Source organism: Pollicipes pollicipes, unplaced genomic scaffold, assembly GCF_011947565.3.
Source record: "Pollicipes pollicipes isolate AB1234 unplaced genomic scaffold, Ppol_2.1 Scaffold_4295;HRSCAF=5057_pilon_pilon_pilon, whole genome shotgun sequence".
NCBI classification, from domain to species: Eukaryota; Metazoa; Arthropoda; class Thecostraca; order Pollicipedomorpha; family Pollicipedidae; genus Pollicipes; species Pollicipes pollicipes.
This window is the reverse complement of record NW_023596461.1, coordinates 25,482,038-25,500,028: the sequence shown is the minus strand read 5'-3', so window position 1 is coordinate 25,500,028 and position 17,991 is coordinate 25,482,038. Positions and strand designations below refer to the sequence as shown.

The 17,991-nt window shown below is 52.8% G+C and overlaps 1 protein-coding gene across 1 annotated transcript; it reads right to left on the bottom strand.

Annotated features, from left to right (window-relative positions):
* Positions 1–6,570: 6,570 nt before the first annotated feature.
* On the bottom strand, positions 6,571–17,523 carry LOC119096232 (polypeptide N-acetylgalactosaminyltransferase 1). Its single transcript, XM_037219035.1, has 11 exons — positions 17,318–17,523; positions 16,619–16,793; positions 16,164–16,261; positions 14,883–15,063; positions 11,833–12,170; positions 11,341–11,551; positions 10,714–10,831; positions 9,413–9,599; positions 8,666–8,808; positions 8,271–8,406; positions 6,571–7,680 (listed from the first exon to the last, which is right to left on the bottom strand). The coding sequence occupies exons 2-11, from the start codon at positions 16,756–16,758 to the stop codon at positions 7,415–7,417; spliced, it is 1,818 nt and encodes a 605-aa protein (XP_037074930.1). The 5' UTR covers positions 16,759–16,793; positions 17,318–17,523; the 3' UTR covers positions 6,571–7,414.
* Positions 17,524–17,991: the final 468 nt, after the last annotated feature.

Below are 17,991 nucleotides of genomic sequence, written 5' to 3'. Positions count from 1 at the left end.
CACTTCCGATACACCTGGTACGTTAGGTTTACATCCAGCGGCGACATTTTGGCAGATATTCATCAGACACTAGCCCAGGGTTGATCTCCCTCAGCGTGTGTGGCCGCGGTCGAGTCAGCGCCTCCTTCGGCGCCAGCCCAGCATTGGCGCACACAGCGGTCGACTGCCACCGGGGCTGGTGCCCGGCCCCAGCTGTGTGGCCAGCCGGCCCATCCCACCTGGCCGGTGACGCCGAAGCCACGGAAGCTGAAGTCGATGTCCTGCCCGGCCGAGCAGCGGTCCGTCTGGCCGTCAATCGCCAGCGCCACCTGGGACGGCTCGAATGTCCAGCCATCTGGAGGCTCAATCTGCACCCCACCAGGTCATGTCAGATCATGCCCAGTCAGCCACACTGGCCAACAGCACCAAGCTCAATATCTACAATGGCACAATGCTTATTTTGGTTAGGGAGGCAGTTCTCAGCAGCTGATGACCAGCTGCTCAAAGCTGCATTCACAAAACTGTGATGTTTTTAAAAGAAAAAAACATTGTTGTTTTCCATCTGTTGTCAAGTAAGGCATAGTCAGTTTGTGGGCTAAGTAGTTAGACCACAACCAATGGGATCCAAAAAGGCAACAAAGACTCATGCATTTCTAAATCACAGCATACCACTCATTGCTGATGCACTGTCAGCACTGACTGACCACCTCAATTAGTGCTGGCTTAGTCACAGGCACAATATGTGGTATCTGTCCCCCAAGGCCTGGTTTATGCAACCACCACATCAGGTCAAAAGCTCCATAGCAAACAAATGGTCTGCAGATCAGTTCTAGCCCAAGCTTCCATGGTTTCCATCCCATGCCCTTTCACACATATGCAAAGCTCTTCATCAGGATCTCTTCATGGAGTATTGGGATTAGATCGGACCTGGCCTAGACCAGACCAGACCAGACCAGATCAGATTGGACCAGACCAGACCAGACTGGGCCAGACCAGACCTGACCTGACCCCAGTGGGTCAGCAGTCCACTTGCTGACAAAACAGCTAAACACATGATTTCATTTTGGACCCAAACAAGCAGGCAGTTTGAAACTCTCCCACAGCAGCACAAAATAATGCTTTAAAATGTCTGCACCACCACAAAATAATACTTCATACACACCTTGATAACATAATCACCCTTGTCATACACTGGCATGAAGTAGTAGCCATTGTTGGGAGCACAGTCTGTCTGGTACTTCAAGCTTCCTTGTTTGGTATATCTGAAATAAATGTCATTGTTATGTGCCAGATCCAAGCACAGCAGTACAAGTACAGTGGTTTTGGATTCAACATCACATTCTAGAGACATGAAACCATTGCTTTAGACTGACTTTGCAGTCCCTAATTTGGAAGCCAGTAAAGTTAGAGACCAGAAAATTGGCTTTGGCTTTGCCTCAGGCAATGATGTTGAATGAGGTAAGGCTGCAATGTGTAGATTACTGGTTGTTTGATAACCACTAAATGCCCACATCAGTCCCCTTATTGACACTATGACTTATCATATGGCTACAATGTGGACCCAAATGGCCTGTCAGGACTAAAAACATACACAAGCAAGCTTAAAATAATGATTTATTGGTAACTCACAAAACAATGATTCATAATTAATAAATGTTCACTAGTTCCAAGTAAAGACCCAGCAAGAGTCACACCCTTGCAAAACACAGAAAGCGTTATACAGCCTCACAAGGCATTATATCACAAATAAACCAAGCCAGCCATGCATGTCTGAAGAGGAAATCGTCCCCCAATGCCTGCAATTAACGTGACCATTCGGCGTTGCGGCAATCAGCAATTCGCGCAAACCACCAATCTTACTCACAGCTTAACTTGAACCTTGGAGTATTCGATATCAACAGAGCTTCTCAAAAACCCACCACATCCTAAAATGTCATCTGACCAGCTTAATGAAACAAGACACGAAAATATCAGAACTAAAGCCCAGCGACTCATCGCTCCTCCAACAGCCATTTTCGCCACACCGGCTGCTTTTATTCAAGGGCCGTCATATCGCAGCAGGAACAGACAGCCTTCCACCGAGCTTTGATGTCACAGGAGCAATGATTACTATAAGCGGCCGCGTATATTAAGGTCAAAATATGCGGGAAATATTGACTGATCAATAAAGTAAGCCTGCTCATATAGCAGGAGCGGTGCAACAGGCGGATAGAGGGCACAGGGGACATTTTCTCCCCTTTGCGGCAGGCAGAAAGGCAAGAGTTGGCTGCCACCAAAAAGCAAAAATTGGGAGTCCGTTTTCGCTATCGTAAGGCATTGCAGCTGCACGAAGGGTGCCGAAATTCAGATCAAGGGGGCCTCATAGCTGAGCTAGAGGGTGATAAATCGTGCTTAGAAGACCGTTTGATATATCAAGAGGCCCGTTTTTTGGGTGCTAAGGTCACTTTTATGGATAAGGTAATCAATTCTGGTTTGGGAGGCCCAATGTTGTGTTAAGGAGGCCCCTTTGCCGGTTCGGAACGCCCCATTTTTGGTTAGGAAGGCACCCTCTATATTCAGGAGCCCTCATTTCTGGAACAGGAAGCCCCTTTCATGCATCAGACGACCGCGGTTCCAGATCAGGATACCTTGTTTGGTAAAAGCGAGCCCCTTGGCTAGATTTGGAGGCCCCTTCTTGAATCATAAGCATTGTTCTGGCTTATGAGGCTTATCTATGGATTGAGAGGACCCTTCTGGAACAAGAGGTGCTGTTTTAGGTTAGCTTGACCCTTTGCTGGAAAGTAAAAGGGCCCCACTCTAGATTTGTTGAGCTGTCGACAATGATTTGATTGAATATGATTCATGTAACAGTTTGGTAAGGCGCGCATGCTCTTCGGTGCCCCTCCCCCTTGAATGCGACGCTGTGCAGAAGGCCACCCTGTGGAAGGCCCCATTTTGTATCGGAGATACCCTGGAAAATCCTGCTTCCCCTGACTTAAAACCCATGGCGTCATGTCAGGTGTGTCATGTCAAAACCCCGTCATGCAGTGTCAGGATACAGGTGGTCAAAACAGAGCTTCAATTCGCTGGATTTAACTTATTCTCCAGAGAATTGCTGACAGCATTGCTGATAAGGGCCAGCGAAAGAACTTCGGCCGTTGGGCAGGGACTCAAACGTCAGTCGAATGGTCTCTTGCGCTGATACGGGGTGGATTCTGGAACGACACACTTGGTCAGAAACGCTGATACCATGTCAGCTCGGTGTGGGTTTGCGCCCTAGGGCCCATTTTCTAGGCATGGGCAAGGCCGGGACCCCCATCATTAATGAAGGTCTTCTGCATTAGCTGGGCCACTGAGACAATAAGAGGTCCGAAGTGCCTAGCAGTGGATTCCGTGTTGGCAAGGATGAGGAACTCCACGTCGGCAAGAGACGCATTTGGTGAAGAGAAACAGGGGCGAACCTCGAATGTCGGAGGGCTGATTACCTTGGCTGTGGTCCTCTGGAAATGTACGGAGGTACGAGAAATAACGATAAGAGTGTCCGCATTGAGACAATGAAAGGCTATTGTGCCCATTATATTTAGACCACGAAGCGACGCGCAGGCCAGCTGCAGTTAGCGATGATGCTCACTACATTTAAGGGATACTTGAACGAAGAAGGTCATATCGATCGATCAGCGAGCTGCAATGAAGACCGATAGTGATCTCAGAGTGAATAAACGCATGTCTGATGTTTTCCATTCAATGCCGTAACTTTGCAAACCGCGGGCCGGCTTGCTAGCATGGAGACACGCATTGTTGGTTGGCCGATCCAATAAAATGTGTGCTCTGATCGAAGCAACGCACTGCAACGCATTGTTTACTGCATTTAGGAGATATTTCAACAAAAAAGGTTACATCGATCGATCAGCGACTTGTATTAAAAGACAATAATGCTCCTGCAGTGAATAAACGTACGTCTATTTTTTTCAATTAAACGCCGTAACTTTCCAAATCACCGGCCGGCTCGCTAGCATGGGGACAAACATTGTCGGGTGGTCAACGAAATAGAATCGATACCTTCATCGGACCAGTGCGTTGTTATGGAAACCAATCGCTCTATAGCAGTGGTAGCAAAAGCTGACAGTTGTACTTCCCACGCGCACTTTAAAGCATTTTTCAAAGTTCTTTTCAGCAGGTCGTTGTATTCTCGTCACCACGTTACGGCTACAGCGGTCACAGTCAACGTCGCGCCGGAAAGAGGTAAGTTGAAAAACTCATAGTAACCGATAAGTAGCTCATATAACCAGCGGATGGTGTTCGCACAATGATTCGAGTGAGCATGTTTGCACCCGCCGCGCACGAGAAAATGTGTTCGGAATTAGACGCCGTCACTTTGATTATCGCGCCTGCGGATGACCCTCAACCATTGAGTGAGACGCTCTCGCTGGTCGCGTGCAACAAAGTGCATGCCGCCATCAGACTAGTGCAGAAAAATGGCGAATCAGGATGAGGGTGAAGGGAACAGGAGCCTCCGTTATGCAGAGAAGATTTTCGTTTTTGTTTAACAGTGACAAAATCCTTCATACACACATTATACACGCCATTATACACACCATTATACTTTATAAATTAAAAAAGAATTGCCATGGGATGTGCTTGCATCCGACAAGCATATAGCAGCGCTTCTAGTGCGGTCACTCCCTTCGTGTGGCATTGCAGGCACGTTTCCTATCCATTGTATGCTTGCCATCGGGGTGCGAGCATGCCGGACTCATTTGGCAGTGCACGGTCAGGGGTGGCGTGAACAAAAAAGGTGATTTCGGGCGATGAGCATTTGCATTACGGAGCGATGTTGGTCCCAGAATAACGTCACGTAAATATGGCCGCACCTGTTATGCACGCCCAAAGGTATCATGAATTTAACGCAGTAACATTGCAAATTCTTGCTCCGGAAGCCCCAACAATCTTAGCGGGGACGATGTCGGGAAGTCGACTGACTGAAGAGTACCCTAATCGGGAAAGACTGTTCAACTGGCAGCTGATAACCGTGTCCCAGCGCTATCGAATGCATATAGTTGCCCGCCTCGTTCGCGATTTTAAGTGCTTTTCCCGGGCCGTCACGCGCAGTTGTAAGTATTTGTCCCTGGACATCGTACTTTGGTAATCAGTTTACCGGTAAGCCGCTCTCTGTTTAACAATGTGCCGTATAGGGGTGGTTTGAACAAAACTGTGATGCCTTCCGATGAATAATTTACACTGCCGGCCGATAGTGGTCAAACATTGACATCGCGTGCTAATGGTCCGGCCCACAGGGCACAACTAAAGTTATTTGAGACTGGGCTTCGTGACTTGGCACATCACCCCTGTGGGCGGCATGTCAGCATCATGAGAGGGACGCTGTTGGGGGGGGGGGGGCTGTATACTAACTGACTTGGGGGGGGGGGGGGGCTCAGACTTGCTAACTGAACAATTGTTTTGTACTTCCAGCTGATAGCCAATGAGCAGTGCTACCAAATGCACACGGTCGAACGCGAGAAGAAAAGTTTTTCCGCACCACCATATTCCAATCATCACGCTTCAAGGGTGGTGCCGTTTGCGGCGCGCCGCGAAGGGGTAACTTGAACATAAAAAGCATTTTCGTCCGATAAACGATTTACATTGCCGATCGATAGCGACCACACAGTGAATGCAGCTGGTTGCACCCGCTACGCTCGTCTCGAAGTATTTTGATGTTGGCCTCATACCTTGGAAATCGGCGCTGCGGCCGTCCCACCAACATTGAGTGAGACACTGGTGGGGATCGGCCGAATCAAATGGATTATATAATGGTACAAGTGTGTTACACTGGCAGCTGATGGCCCACACCAGCTTCGACCAACGCATAAGGTAAATCGTTCGTCGGCTGACATGAACTTATCTTAATCGATCTTCGACGGCACATTTCTAACAGCGGCCCGCCTGCCCGTAACAGGATGGACAAAATGCGGTCACCCAGAAAAAAATACTCGGAATCGGGCGCACAGGTACCGACTGCGTGCATCCCATGGCACTGGTATAGGGGTATCAGTTTCCAGTAGATCACACTTGTCCGATAAGAGGATCCATTGCGGCCGGCCCGCCCGCGGACCTGAGCGGACGGGCGGCCGCGACCGACGACGCTGCGGACTGCTCGCGGCGGGCCGACATTTCTACGGAGTCACATGACATAACCGCGCGCTCCCGAGGATACACGCCATTGCGCTCAGAATTGCACAAAGAGCACGCTTGCTTAAATTTGCGTTGGTAGGAGACATAGTCTCGTGGGCGTGATGTAAAGCCAAAAGTACCATGTCCTGGAAAATCTTATCGCTGACCTGGCATGATGGGGTCAATCACCAACCTAAAAACACAGGAGCTAACACTAGTCGCGAGGTATCTTTGAGCTCTCTCAACTCATCTCATCTCACGCAATCCACTGGCGTTTCCCTCTAAGCTCCATTTTTATTGGTTAAGAAACGCCAGCGGAGGTTTGCACCCCCTATCAGCTCACGTTGAGAACAAAAAGGCGAATCTGGACGGGGGTGAAGGGAGTGGGAGCCTCCGTAATGCGGAGAAGATTCTCGTTTTGTTGAACAATGACAAAATCCTTCGTAGCGAATTCTGCAAATATTTATTAACGACCTAAAAACGAGACAAATGACGCCCGTCGCCATGCCAAAACAAAGTCCTGAAACATCAGCACGGCGCGCGGCGCACGCCCGTGTATCACAAGAGCAGCTTTGGTAAGTACGCGGGCGATGCTAGTGAGAGTCGGCGCATTCGCACGCTGATAGCCCGAACCAGGAATGTACAGAAGCATTGCTCGTCGCAGTGCCATCTCTACAACACATGTTGTGTATCAGCTGCTTGCTATGGGATCCACATGCTGGTTCCATTAACTGACCTTAATGCCAGAATAAGTAAAATAACTAAGTCGTACGCGATGTTTTAATGAGCTACGCAGGAATGCAGAGGGCTGCAAATCCGCGGAGCAGACGTTAGGTGAAAAAGGCACGCTAATGCATTTCGCTGAGTAGTAGTCTCAATAGTCTCACATATTAGGAATCTTCGGTATCATCCACATATTTCCCTACAATGCTCGAAGTCCCCACGGTCACTACTGAGCCAGTAACCTGCTGAGTAGCTGACCGCACCATTAAATGGCGCACAAGCCGACCACACATGAAATGGCGCACAAGCCGACCACACCACGAAATGGCGCACAAGCCAATCACACCACAAAATGGCGCATAAGCCGACCATACCACTTAATGGCGCACACGGTGCGCAGATGTCACCGACAGCTGGCGAGAGTACGCTGCATTGTCCGTGGAGACACCGCCAACGGCCACGGAAAGTTCATCCTCAGGACTGGTGTTGACTGGTCTTGTCCGCTGGACATGCTCCAGACGGCCGCTGGGTGCGGTGGCTGGGACAGCGTGCAGCACCGGCTCCATCACGTCCACGGCACCCGCTCCAGCGTCCAGCGCTGACTGGGCGCGCCGGAGCACGCCATGACTACCAGGCTCTCGGGGTTGGCAGCGGTCGGCAGGTCCAGGCACTTGGCCGAGTCCACGTGCACCAGCTCTGACGTCTTTTGGTCGTGGTACCACTTCTGGCGCGACAGCTGGCTGCAGCCGTGCAGGCGGGCGCGGCCCTCCGCCTCCTGCTGGCCGCCGTCGGGCACGTCCAGACACACCGACTCGTCCGTCATGATGTACCCTGTCGGCAGACAGCGGCGCCACAGGCGGACGCTGGTGAGCTCGGCGGTCGAAGGACGGGCATAGCGCCATGCCATGCCCGTCGTCAGAGTGGACGGCCTGTTACAAACGGACACGACAACCCAAACACAGCCCGCAGTCGCGGTGTGACCTAACAAACAAGTTCCGTCCAATGTATTGCAGAGTCGGCTCAACCGTAAAGCGCTCTGAGTGAGTACACGAATCACAGTTATTGAAATCAACACTAGAACACAGTAATACTGGGCGCAAATGGCACCATTAAATTTTCATCATCACACTATCAGTCCTATTGAATTTGGATAGTCATAAGCAGCCTTGTGGGTTATAGTGATTTTACATCTGTGATTTGTATACAACGCCACATTAAAATGTGTCATTTTTAAGAAACAACACATTGGCCCCTGACACCTTGATCCACTGACTATTACAACGGCCTCGCACCCCATCCCTGCAACGTCAAGGGAGACGTTGAGTTGGCCAAGATCCCGACAGCACCAACACTAACAGGGCAGGCGTTCAGTAAGCCGACGTCAGAACACCGGCGTCGGGCCTCGGCGTCAGAGCACCTACCCTCCATGGTCATGACGAACAGCTGCGGGGTGTACCAGTTGGAGGCGCAGTCGGTGACGGTAGCGGGGCCGGACGGCTGCCCCGTGCCCGTCGGTGACGGACGCTGCAGGCAGTGCTCCAGCTTCTCATTCCGCACCTGGCGGGAGCAGACGGACACGCGTCATTGGTCGTCACGTCAACAGTACCAGCTCGGCGTGTCTCTCAGGGAGCAGACAGACGTGCGTCATTGCGCGTCTCGTCAATGGCATCAGCTCGGCACCTCTCACATGCAGCAGACGGACACGAGTCATTGGTCGTTACGCCAACAGTACCAGCTCGGCGTGTCTCGCAGCGGGGACGTCACACATCCGATCCCTTGCCAGATGTTCCATCATCTCCCCGGCCAGTCAGCTCACCTTGCCGAAGAAGCGGTCGTCGTCGGGGAAGAAGTGCTCCGGCCAGATGTTGTCCAGGTACCACTTGAAGTTGTGGCAGCTCATGCGCTCGCGGACCATCATCCGGTGGGTGACCCGCAGTTCGTCCTTCAGTTTGGCCGCCTCTGGGGACGCCGCACGTCAGACGCGATGAACGGGGCAAGGGGCGGGCGGCACGCGGGCTGCTCGCCCAGGTACGCACGCCTGGCTCGTGCCAGAGCGGCACGCCGCGGGAGGCCGGTGGTCATAGCATGCGCCGTGAAAGTAAAACCCGGCTCGGTGAGTGGCTCAGATCAAGAGCGGGTCACATCATTCGGAAACAAATCACCAATGGACGATTTGAGTTGACAAGGATGACATATTCTGAATATACTGCGTAGGCTAGAAATGGTCGGGGGTCCCACGCATTGGTGAGGCTCATAACCGTTGGTATTACTGCAGCGAATTACCAGCGTACCAATTGATATAAACGGGGCTGCGGTGAGATTGGTTGCTACGTAAAATACTTCAGTTGGGTAGGAGACGACTGCATTTGCTTAGGAGATTACCTCATTTGATTCGGAGATGACTTCAGTTAGTAAGGAAACGATGATCCATTTGTGAGGTGATGATTCGACCTCTTTGAATGTCAAATCTACCACTCTCCCCTCGTATGCAGCTCGATGTCACTAAAAATTAGCACAACCTCAGGCCACTGCCAGCCGTTCATCATCAGGCTCATTAACTGACCTGGGTTGACCTTGAAGAAGAAGTCAGCCCACTTCTCCATCCAGACGGCGGCCACCCGCGCCAAGTTGTGGTACAGCACGCCGCCCACTCCGCCCTTGCGTGGGAACGTGTACGGCGAGTTCTTGCGGAAGATGTGGCCCACGTGGGAGCACGGGTGGATCTCCACACTGCCGCCACACATCCAGACCTGGCCGGCGGGAGGCGGCCGGTCAGCACCGGCGAGCGGAGGGTCGCGCCTGGCCAGCGGCAGCCGTCAGGCAGCGGCGCCGGCGGGAGGCGGCCTGTCAGCACCGGCGAGCGGAGGGTCGCGCCGAGCCAGCGGCAGCCGTCAGGCAGCGGCACCGACTGTAGTCGCGCGGGCGCCGCCCGGCGGGTCCGGAGGGCAGGCCACTGAGTCGGCCACGGGGCCGCTCGAGGCGGACACACAGCACGTACACAAGCGAGCAGAAATAGCAACCGTTCTCAACCGGAGGCTTGCACAACCGCTGCGCTGATGTGACCACGCAGAACTGTGGATGGTGGACATTCGGGACAGAATCCAGGTCCTTGGGTATTTGGGAAAATCCAGGGGTGAATAACTCGACATCAAGTGCCGGCCACCGCGGCTATGTACGTAATGACCATTCAAGTATGGGAATTGGTCATATGGAAAACGTATGACCTTGACCATCAAGTGCTGGCCACTCAGCCACCCTGCGGCTGGGCAGATTGTGCAGCTGATTATACAACCGAAAAGGTAATTGAATTGCGAGTCAGCGATCAGGAGCCCCCTGGTGTCTAACTCCTGATGGCTAACTCGTAATTCAGACACCATGTGTGACAAGATGCTGATCGAAGCAGCGTCTAACCCCAGTTCACATAATGAAACGCTCAAAGCCGGGGATGGGGTGAAGTTTGGACGCAGCTATCAGCCCTCAGCTACAGTCACTGACAGACTGAGATAATGACAGCGGACACTACTTCCTTCCATTGTAGCTGTGTTCGAGGACGCCACCATGGTAGAGTAACATGACAATTAAGTGCTTTATCTGCTTCCAGCACCTTTAGGCCGAGTCCACTGCGGCAACCACCACCGTGCGGATTTTCACAGCAATTATGGTGTCGAATCTGCCAGGGTTATCAACTGGGATCTGAACGGCCACGCGGCGACCTGCAACGACATCCGAATGGCTAAATAATGCACCAGGTGCGACATCTGACGAACCAGACACTGACCCCCGGAGTGAGATTCGACCGGCCTAACACCGCACGGGAGACTTAAATGCTGGTCTGGAGCGACATCCGGGTGGCTAAGCACTGACCCGGAGCGACATCTCGATGTTCTCGCCACCCCAGATGTCCATGTCGCGGTCGTAAGAGCCAGACTGGTAGAAGAAGTCCCGACTGATGGCGAACAGCCCGCCGGCCATCGCAGGCGTCCTGCCGGCACCGTCGCACGCTGGTCAGCGCGCAGGCACACAGACGGCGAGAGACGGCACGCCTGGCTGTCATGTCAGCGTGCGGGTACACAGACGGCGAGAGACGGCACGGCCAGCTGTCATGTCAGCGGGCAGGCACACAGACGGCGAGAGACGGCACGCCTGGCTGACACGTCAGCGTGCGAGTACACAGACGGTGAGAGACGGCACGTCCACCTGTCATGCAACAGCCAGCAGCACGAGTGACAGGCCGGAAAATCAGCTAAACGGTTAAAGCGTCGTTCGTGGTTTTAACGGTTGTCATTGGATTTACAGCCAGGTATTAACGGTGCATTACATCCAAACGTGACACGGGTCCATTGCCCCCGTCCCGAGGCCTACAAGCGGTCTTGCTGCCGGCAGGACCAGCCAAGCACCCGTGGCCCGGCGCGGCGGCCCTTCTCATACTCCGCCGAAGCACGCCCGGCCGCGAGTCAGCCGACGTCGGTCGGCCGCCGGCGGTGCGCCCACCTGAATGGCGCCGTGTTGTCCCGCCGGCGCGCCGCCAGCTCGCGCTCGCCCAGCGTGAACCAGCGGAAGTGCAGCTGCCAGTTGAAGCCTCCCCAGTGCAGCTCGAAGCTGCGCGTGTACGCGAACGTGTCGTCGTTGATGATGTCGATGACGGGGCATACGACGGAGGTGGGGCTCTCGGCGATCCGTGTCAGCAGCGGCTCCAGCCAGCCTGTCGGCGGATGGCGGGGCGTCTCTAGCGGCCGCACGCTCAGCTCGAGCAGGCGAAGGGCCATGTGTCGGCGACGATAGGTGAGCTGGGAAGGCGCCAACTCAGGCGAACACATCTGGTGGGAAGATAAATCAGCAGCATTGGAGATCAGCAACACGCATCGCAGAGTTCATAATGGCCATATAGTGGTGCAAGTCTTGTAAGCGTTAGGCGCTCGTATCGCAACAAACGCCGACGCTGTCTTGAGGACAGACCGGGCGCCCGAGACGTTTCCCTCTCACCTTCCGTGCACTCGCAGTGCGCGTCCAGGAACACAATGACGTCAGCTGCCGCCTCCTGAGCGCCCATCAGTCGAGCCCGGATCAGGCCAGTCCGCTCCTCGATCCGCACGATGCGTGTGGGCACCGACAGGCGCGCCACATACTCGTCTAGCGGCCGGCCCAGGAAGCTGCGTTCACTGGCGTCGTCCACCAGGATCACCTCGCGGAGCAGCGGCGCCGGCGACCGATTGATAGCGCTGTGGATGGTCCGCAGCAGCGTGGACCAAGCCTCGTTGTGGAACACGATGATGACCGACGCCGAGGGTAGCTTGCTGACGTTGTATGTCTTCTCTTGGCACCTGTCGAGTAGACCAGAAAAAGTCAAGGTTCCTTTTCTGCAGTTGGAAAGCAAACATGGCGCTTGTTACGCCAGTGTAGCTTGCGCCTTTCCCAAGACGCTACATCGTGTGTAATCCGACGTGTGCAAGGCCATCTTACATCACGCCTTTAGCTGAGATTATGCTTGCATGATTGTTAAGACTATGCTTGCATTGCCTCATACGGCCAGACTCATCCACCATATTTGATTTCCTGGCTATATTTAGAAAGCTAGCAAAATGGCACGCGGATAATCTTGCGGATAATCTATTCGCCACTCATCCGCCAGATGTCATTTTCCTCGCTGTATTGCAACTATGGCCAAATAATGGACGGGTGCCTAGATATTCCTCCTTGGTGTCAAAGTGGAAATTGCACCCGCTCGACGTGGGCCCATTTTTACAAGAATGGGAACTTGTTCCCTGTCTTGCTTCCCCACGCTCTGGCACACTTTCTAGGTCAGATGGTTACAAAGACATAGTTGCTGATCAGACATAATTAACTTCACCACGCCGGGTGATATGCGCGGCATCATGACCCAAGAAATAATTTCTGCTGCATGGATGCTGTGAAATACTGTGGCAGTCGTAGTCGATCGTGACAGAGGTGAATCAAGGTCTCGCAGATTTCGCCCCCCTGAGAGCTCGGGAGCTGTTTGGTTGATTTTTGCTACACTACAATAAACATACTTTCTTGATTCAACGCCTCACTCACCGGAAGTATCAGTTACTTCTGTGACTGCAAGACAGTGCGTACAGAGCCAAGGGGTTGATATCACCCTCCTGGTGTGATTGCCAAACTTCGTTAGAGATCGTTTCCAATACTGGGCCCTGGAAATGCCCCTTCTCATGTCTGTGCCTGAAAATTTGACTCGACGCGCACAAAGATGTTGAGGAAAAGCCAGCACATCTCAACGGCCTGCTCCGATCCGTTTCGACGAACCCAGTAAATAAACGAGCAGCTGGGTGTCAGGTGATGGGCATTGGAGTACCCGAAATATGGTTTGCAAGTGCGGGTGACATAGGATTCACACGGAGCAATGGCGCCGTGTGAGTCATGTGTCACTAGATTGGTGACATGGGATTCTAAATGGCTGATATATCCGACTCTTTTGATTCTAATGGCAATTTCGATTATAATGGCTATGCAGGAGTGTTGTACACCCGCAGAGTATTAAAAAAAAAATCTTTTTTTGTAAAACCTCTCAAAGCCTTATTTAGATTCCTCGAAATTGTAACATATTTTGTGTATGACGCAGATTGTGGAGGCTGTGCCCGGCGCGCGCACGTTCTCGGCTGGGGGGGGGGGGGGGGGGGAAGCGTTGCGAATCTTTTATGCTGACGTCGAACCAGTTGTGCCGCTTGTTGATGAGAGCTGCGCCACGATGCCACGCATAGTTGCACAAATATAAACCAGTCAAAAGCCTGACTGGCCGGGTCGAACCGTAGCCAGCAAACTTCCCGGTAAGAAGACATCAAGGCGAGGTCAGCATGCAGACTCGCTCGCAAAACTTGCTCTAGAGCAGACCTGCCTAAGTCGTCTGGTGTGGACGGATAGCTCACTCAGTTGCGCTGCAACGGGAACTTCCCTTCAAGTTCCTGTTCCTGAGTGGTTCCGCTCACCTCGTAAGTTGTATACTGTACAGCATATGTATACGTGCATGAGCGGTTTACGAGTACGCATACGCAACGAGTAAAATAAAGCTAGGACAGGCCGAATGTCCTGCGTTTGTCTCACATGATATATCCCTAACCATCGAATTGGTCATTGGCACACCTCCTTAGTTTTTATGCACACACTTTGAGCAAATGTTGCCAATTTCTGTCTTGCGTTAGGATATTGTTATCAGGTAACACCATGTCACGCAATATGACGACGTTAACGATGAGGTAGGCACGGTTTTTTGAGCTCGCACGTTTTCGCGTCATTCCTTAACTCGCGATGGTCACATTCCACCGACAGATTTTAATTACTTGGAATTTGGTCATTACGATTGTCGTCATTGTGACTTTACAACATTCTCAGAAGCTTTACATGGCATCGCCTGCCTCTGAGCCCTGTAGGGATGGCGGTTAACGCGGGGAATCACACCCCGTACCTCTGGTTCCCCATACACGTGGCAGAAAGAGATTGTAAGTTTTTTCAATAAAAGCCAACTATCCATAAGGCTTGAGTAAAAAACAGCTTTCTAATTTACTTAAGAAAAGCTTTAAATGTTTCGTAACTAGTTTCAAAGCGAGCAAACTCAGTTGAAACTGAATTAGTATTCTAACCAGGAAAATCAAGGTAGTACAAGTTTGATGGCAGATGTGTGTTTTCCGCAACTGATTTTGTCTGCAAGGCGTAGCGTCCCAAAATGCGCAGTGATGCCGCTGAACGCTTCCTGCGATACCACCGTCTCAGGGTACAAAGGCAGGTCTTTTGTCATCGCATTACTTACTTAAACGCTCTTCAACATTATACCGCTGGGTACGTTAAACACGTAATGTGCTTTTAAACTGATGGCGTAGTAAAGGAAAATTGACACCATGACATTCACGATACAACTGAACATGTAACATGTTACGCGCAACCTACCATATCTAATATCATCCTAAGGATGCAACACATCAGTGTACTAAAGATACGGCGCGTCACTGACGTGCGCGCTTCTTAGAAGTTCTGGGCCTACACAGTGTGACCGGGCGACTCACAGTGTTTTGCGAACGTCGGGTAGTGAGCGGTTGACGGAGATGCGGTCCGAAGCCAGCAGGTTGAACTCGTTGATGCGGTAGAGCCGGCGCATCTTCTCGCTCAGGCTGGACGGTATGATGACCGGCAGCCCTTTCTCGCCCTCGCCAGACACCGGTCGGTAGCCGTTGGTGTTGAGCACCTCTGGACCGGCGGCACGGGCGGTCAACGCAACGGAACGCATTGATGGATCTTCACACCAACGCAGATATGGACACGGCTATCAGGTCCGTGGTCGTGTTACATCACAGCACAGCACAACACAGCACAGCACAGCACAGCACAGCACAGCACAGCACAGCACAGCACAGCACAGCACAGCACAGCACAGCACAAAATGTGCTACACCCTCGAGACGCTCCCGTCACACGGCCGTCGTGCCTCCACACACACACGCACACACGCGCTGATGTCGATCTTATCTCATGTCGAGCTATCAATTACTCCCAGTATTTATTCTGGCAATTTGCAATCAGAATGAAAAAAACGGGATACAGTACAGTCTGGTCAGTCACAGAAAGATGACGAAACGTTAGCTGAGCTCTTTTGCATCGATTCCTGCCTTTGCTACGGAAAACAAGATGGACTGCGTGTCACCACCACGCGTCCGAGGAGGGGCGGAAGACGATCCTGCTAAAGAGTGTGTGTCTTTCATGACGTGCATCCCTCCATGTAGAGCTCGACCAATGTGCGTACTAATCGGCACCAAATTCCACTGGCACAAGGTCAGAGGCGCCAGGAGCCGTATGAATCTGGGCCTAGCGAGCCTTCGCCTGAGGTGCACCGGCCTGGGCCGTGCGAATGTGAGGCTGTGACTGTAGCGGACTCTCGAAGTGTTGTAGCCAAGGTGCAAATTAAGGGGCCATCCCCCTTTGGAGATTGTGGGACCCCTGGCTCCCAAGACCCCAGCACATTTTGGTATTTTAAGACGCCTGCAAGGCTTCTAAACAAGACGGAAATGGTTCCGCGAGGCATCAAAATAGGATCCTAAGCCTAAAAAGGTCCCCGTTAAAGAAACAGCCCCCCCCCCCCCCCCCTCCCAAGCGACGAAACGAGGTCTATTGGCCGTAATGACCCTCTATGACCTGATACGGCCCCCTGGGCGAAGTCCTTGCTGCACCACTGGGCACAAGTCAGTCATCTTCCCTAAAATACAATGCCCTACATCGATGGGGTGAACTGAGAACTTCCAAACTAGGCTTTAGTCGGGTAGTCTTTCTCTCGGTCTCAGCCCTTCAGCCTACCTTGCGTCAAATTCTCCGGCGCTGGGTCGCCCATGTAATGGCCGACTACCACGTGGATCCCTTTCTTGTTGATATACTCCTTTTGATGCTTGGATTGTCTGTTAAGACACAAGCACGGTCGGTGAAAACGCCACCTCACTTCCTGGCGGCGCAGTTCGCGAAAATATTTGATCAGGGACTTATAATCACATGAGCAATTCGTTGGTGGGCACTTCAGTCGATCCACCGGTCACATAGTTAAGTTTGCTCCGCGGTTTGATTCCGTGCGGTCTAATTAATTTCACGTTATTTGTTTTACCGCCACGCCAGACATTTAATGGTGCACAACGGCGTGCAAAATCACGCAGCACTGCTGAGCCGCGCTGACCAATACGGATACTTAAAAGCATGGTCACAGTGACGTCATGATGGGCAAATAAGGAGCATTACGTATGTCAGGGCCCGTTCGGCCTCACCTGATGACGCGTAACACGTCTGGGTCCGAGTCCTCCAGCTCGGCGCGCCAGTACAGGATGTAGAGCGTGGCGGCCCCAGCCAGCAAGGCCAACAGCAGGGCCGTGCTGCGGCGGATGCGGCAGCGGAAGCACAGTCGCATGGCGGCGATGGCGCGTCCTCAGGCTGAGCCTCGGCCTGGGCACCGCAAGCGAGCGGCGGGCAACGTCAACGCCGGAATACATGTGCAACCGTGTGCAGCCCTTCTCGAAACTTGATTGCACAAGCCGTTTGTGATTATGAGGCGCACTAAGACAAATGTTTGCGAATGTGAGATTCCTGGGTTCGGAAGTTTTAGATAATGCGCCAGCTTGGGGCAGCTTGGACAGCTTGGCTATGGTATTGACGGGTCAACAACGGCTACTTGTGACGGCGTTTATTGCCAATAGATTAGCCAAGCAGTTTATGAAAACGAATCATTTCGACCTCCGACATGTCTATCTAAAAAATAGACCTCACCGCCGGTGTTACCAATGAAACAATCCCCTGCCATTCGCATCTTTCCTGGATGTCATTTTCACCGTTATCTTACATTTACTCCCAAAACGCCACCGATTTTCGTTGCCGCTACCCTCGCCATGAACGCGGAAAGGAGCGGCACGTTTCCGCCCAAAGTCAATGACCGGTGAAAGTGGATGACTTCTGCACACCTGCCGTCTCACCTGCACGTGCGACGAAGGTCAGCGGGTCAACGATGAAACTGACGATAATTTGCCGCCGATCCATGCTCGAGCGGTGACCATTTTCGTCCCCAGCCTGCAGCGGCTCGCCATTCACCGTTGTATCCACAACTCGGCGAGCTTCGCGCACACCGCGTCCCAGCCACTCACCGACGCGCCCCTCACTGGCCGCCAGCGCCACCGCCAGCCTGGCGCGGCAGGTAAGGGCGCCGCAGGTGGAGTGGGCGGAGCTAGCCGCCGGCGTGAGGCACACACTGGAACCAAGCGGTCGGGCGGATGTGATGCACTCCGGGCCACGAGGGCGCGCTGGATGGCCGAAATACGCTGACCCGACAGTTAGCAGCGGAGGGGAACAGGGGTGGAACTTCAATTCTCTTGAGGGGAGGCATCGCCCCCAATGTTGAGCTGGGATTCCAATGTTGGGCTGCCCCCCCCCCCCCCTCCCACACCACTGTTTGGCTGGGCTCTCCAATATTTGGCTGGTCCACCGCTACACTTTGTTCGGCGTTCACAGTATGGAACTTGTCTTCCGCCACACTAACAGTTCTTTTAAGCAGAACCAACAAACAGCGAGTGTCTGCGCGCCGCTGGGGCTTTACGACGCTCCTGAGACCATATGGTGACGCCTGCCTCTAACCCCGGCAGAAACGGCGGGC

Bases quoted from the DNA above. Each gene is read 5' to 3' on its own strand.
- LOC119096232 (XM_037219035.1), bottom strand. From the start codon at position 16,758: ATGCGACTGTGCTTCCGCTGCCGCATCCGCCGCAGCACGGCCCTGCTG. The intron at 12,171-14,882 runs GTGAGTCGCCCG...TCTACTCGACAG, and splicing joins CCCGACGTTCGCAAAACACT to GTGCCAAGAGAAGACATACA. The intron at 9,600-10,713 runs GTCAGTGCTTAG...CCCGCCGGCCAG, and splicing joins ACATCGAGATGTCGCTCCGG to GTCTGGATGTGTGGCGGCAG.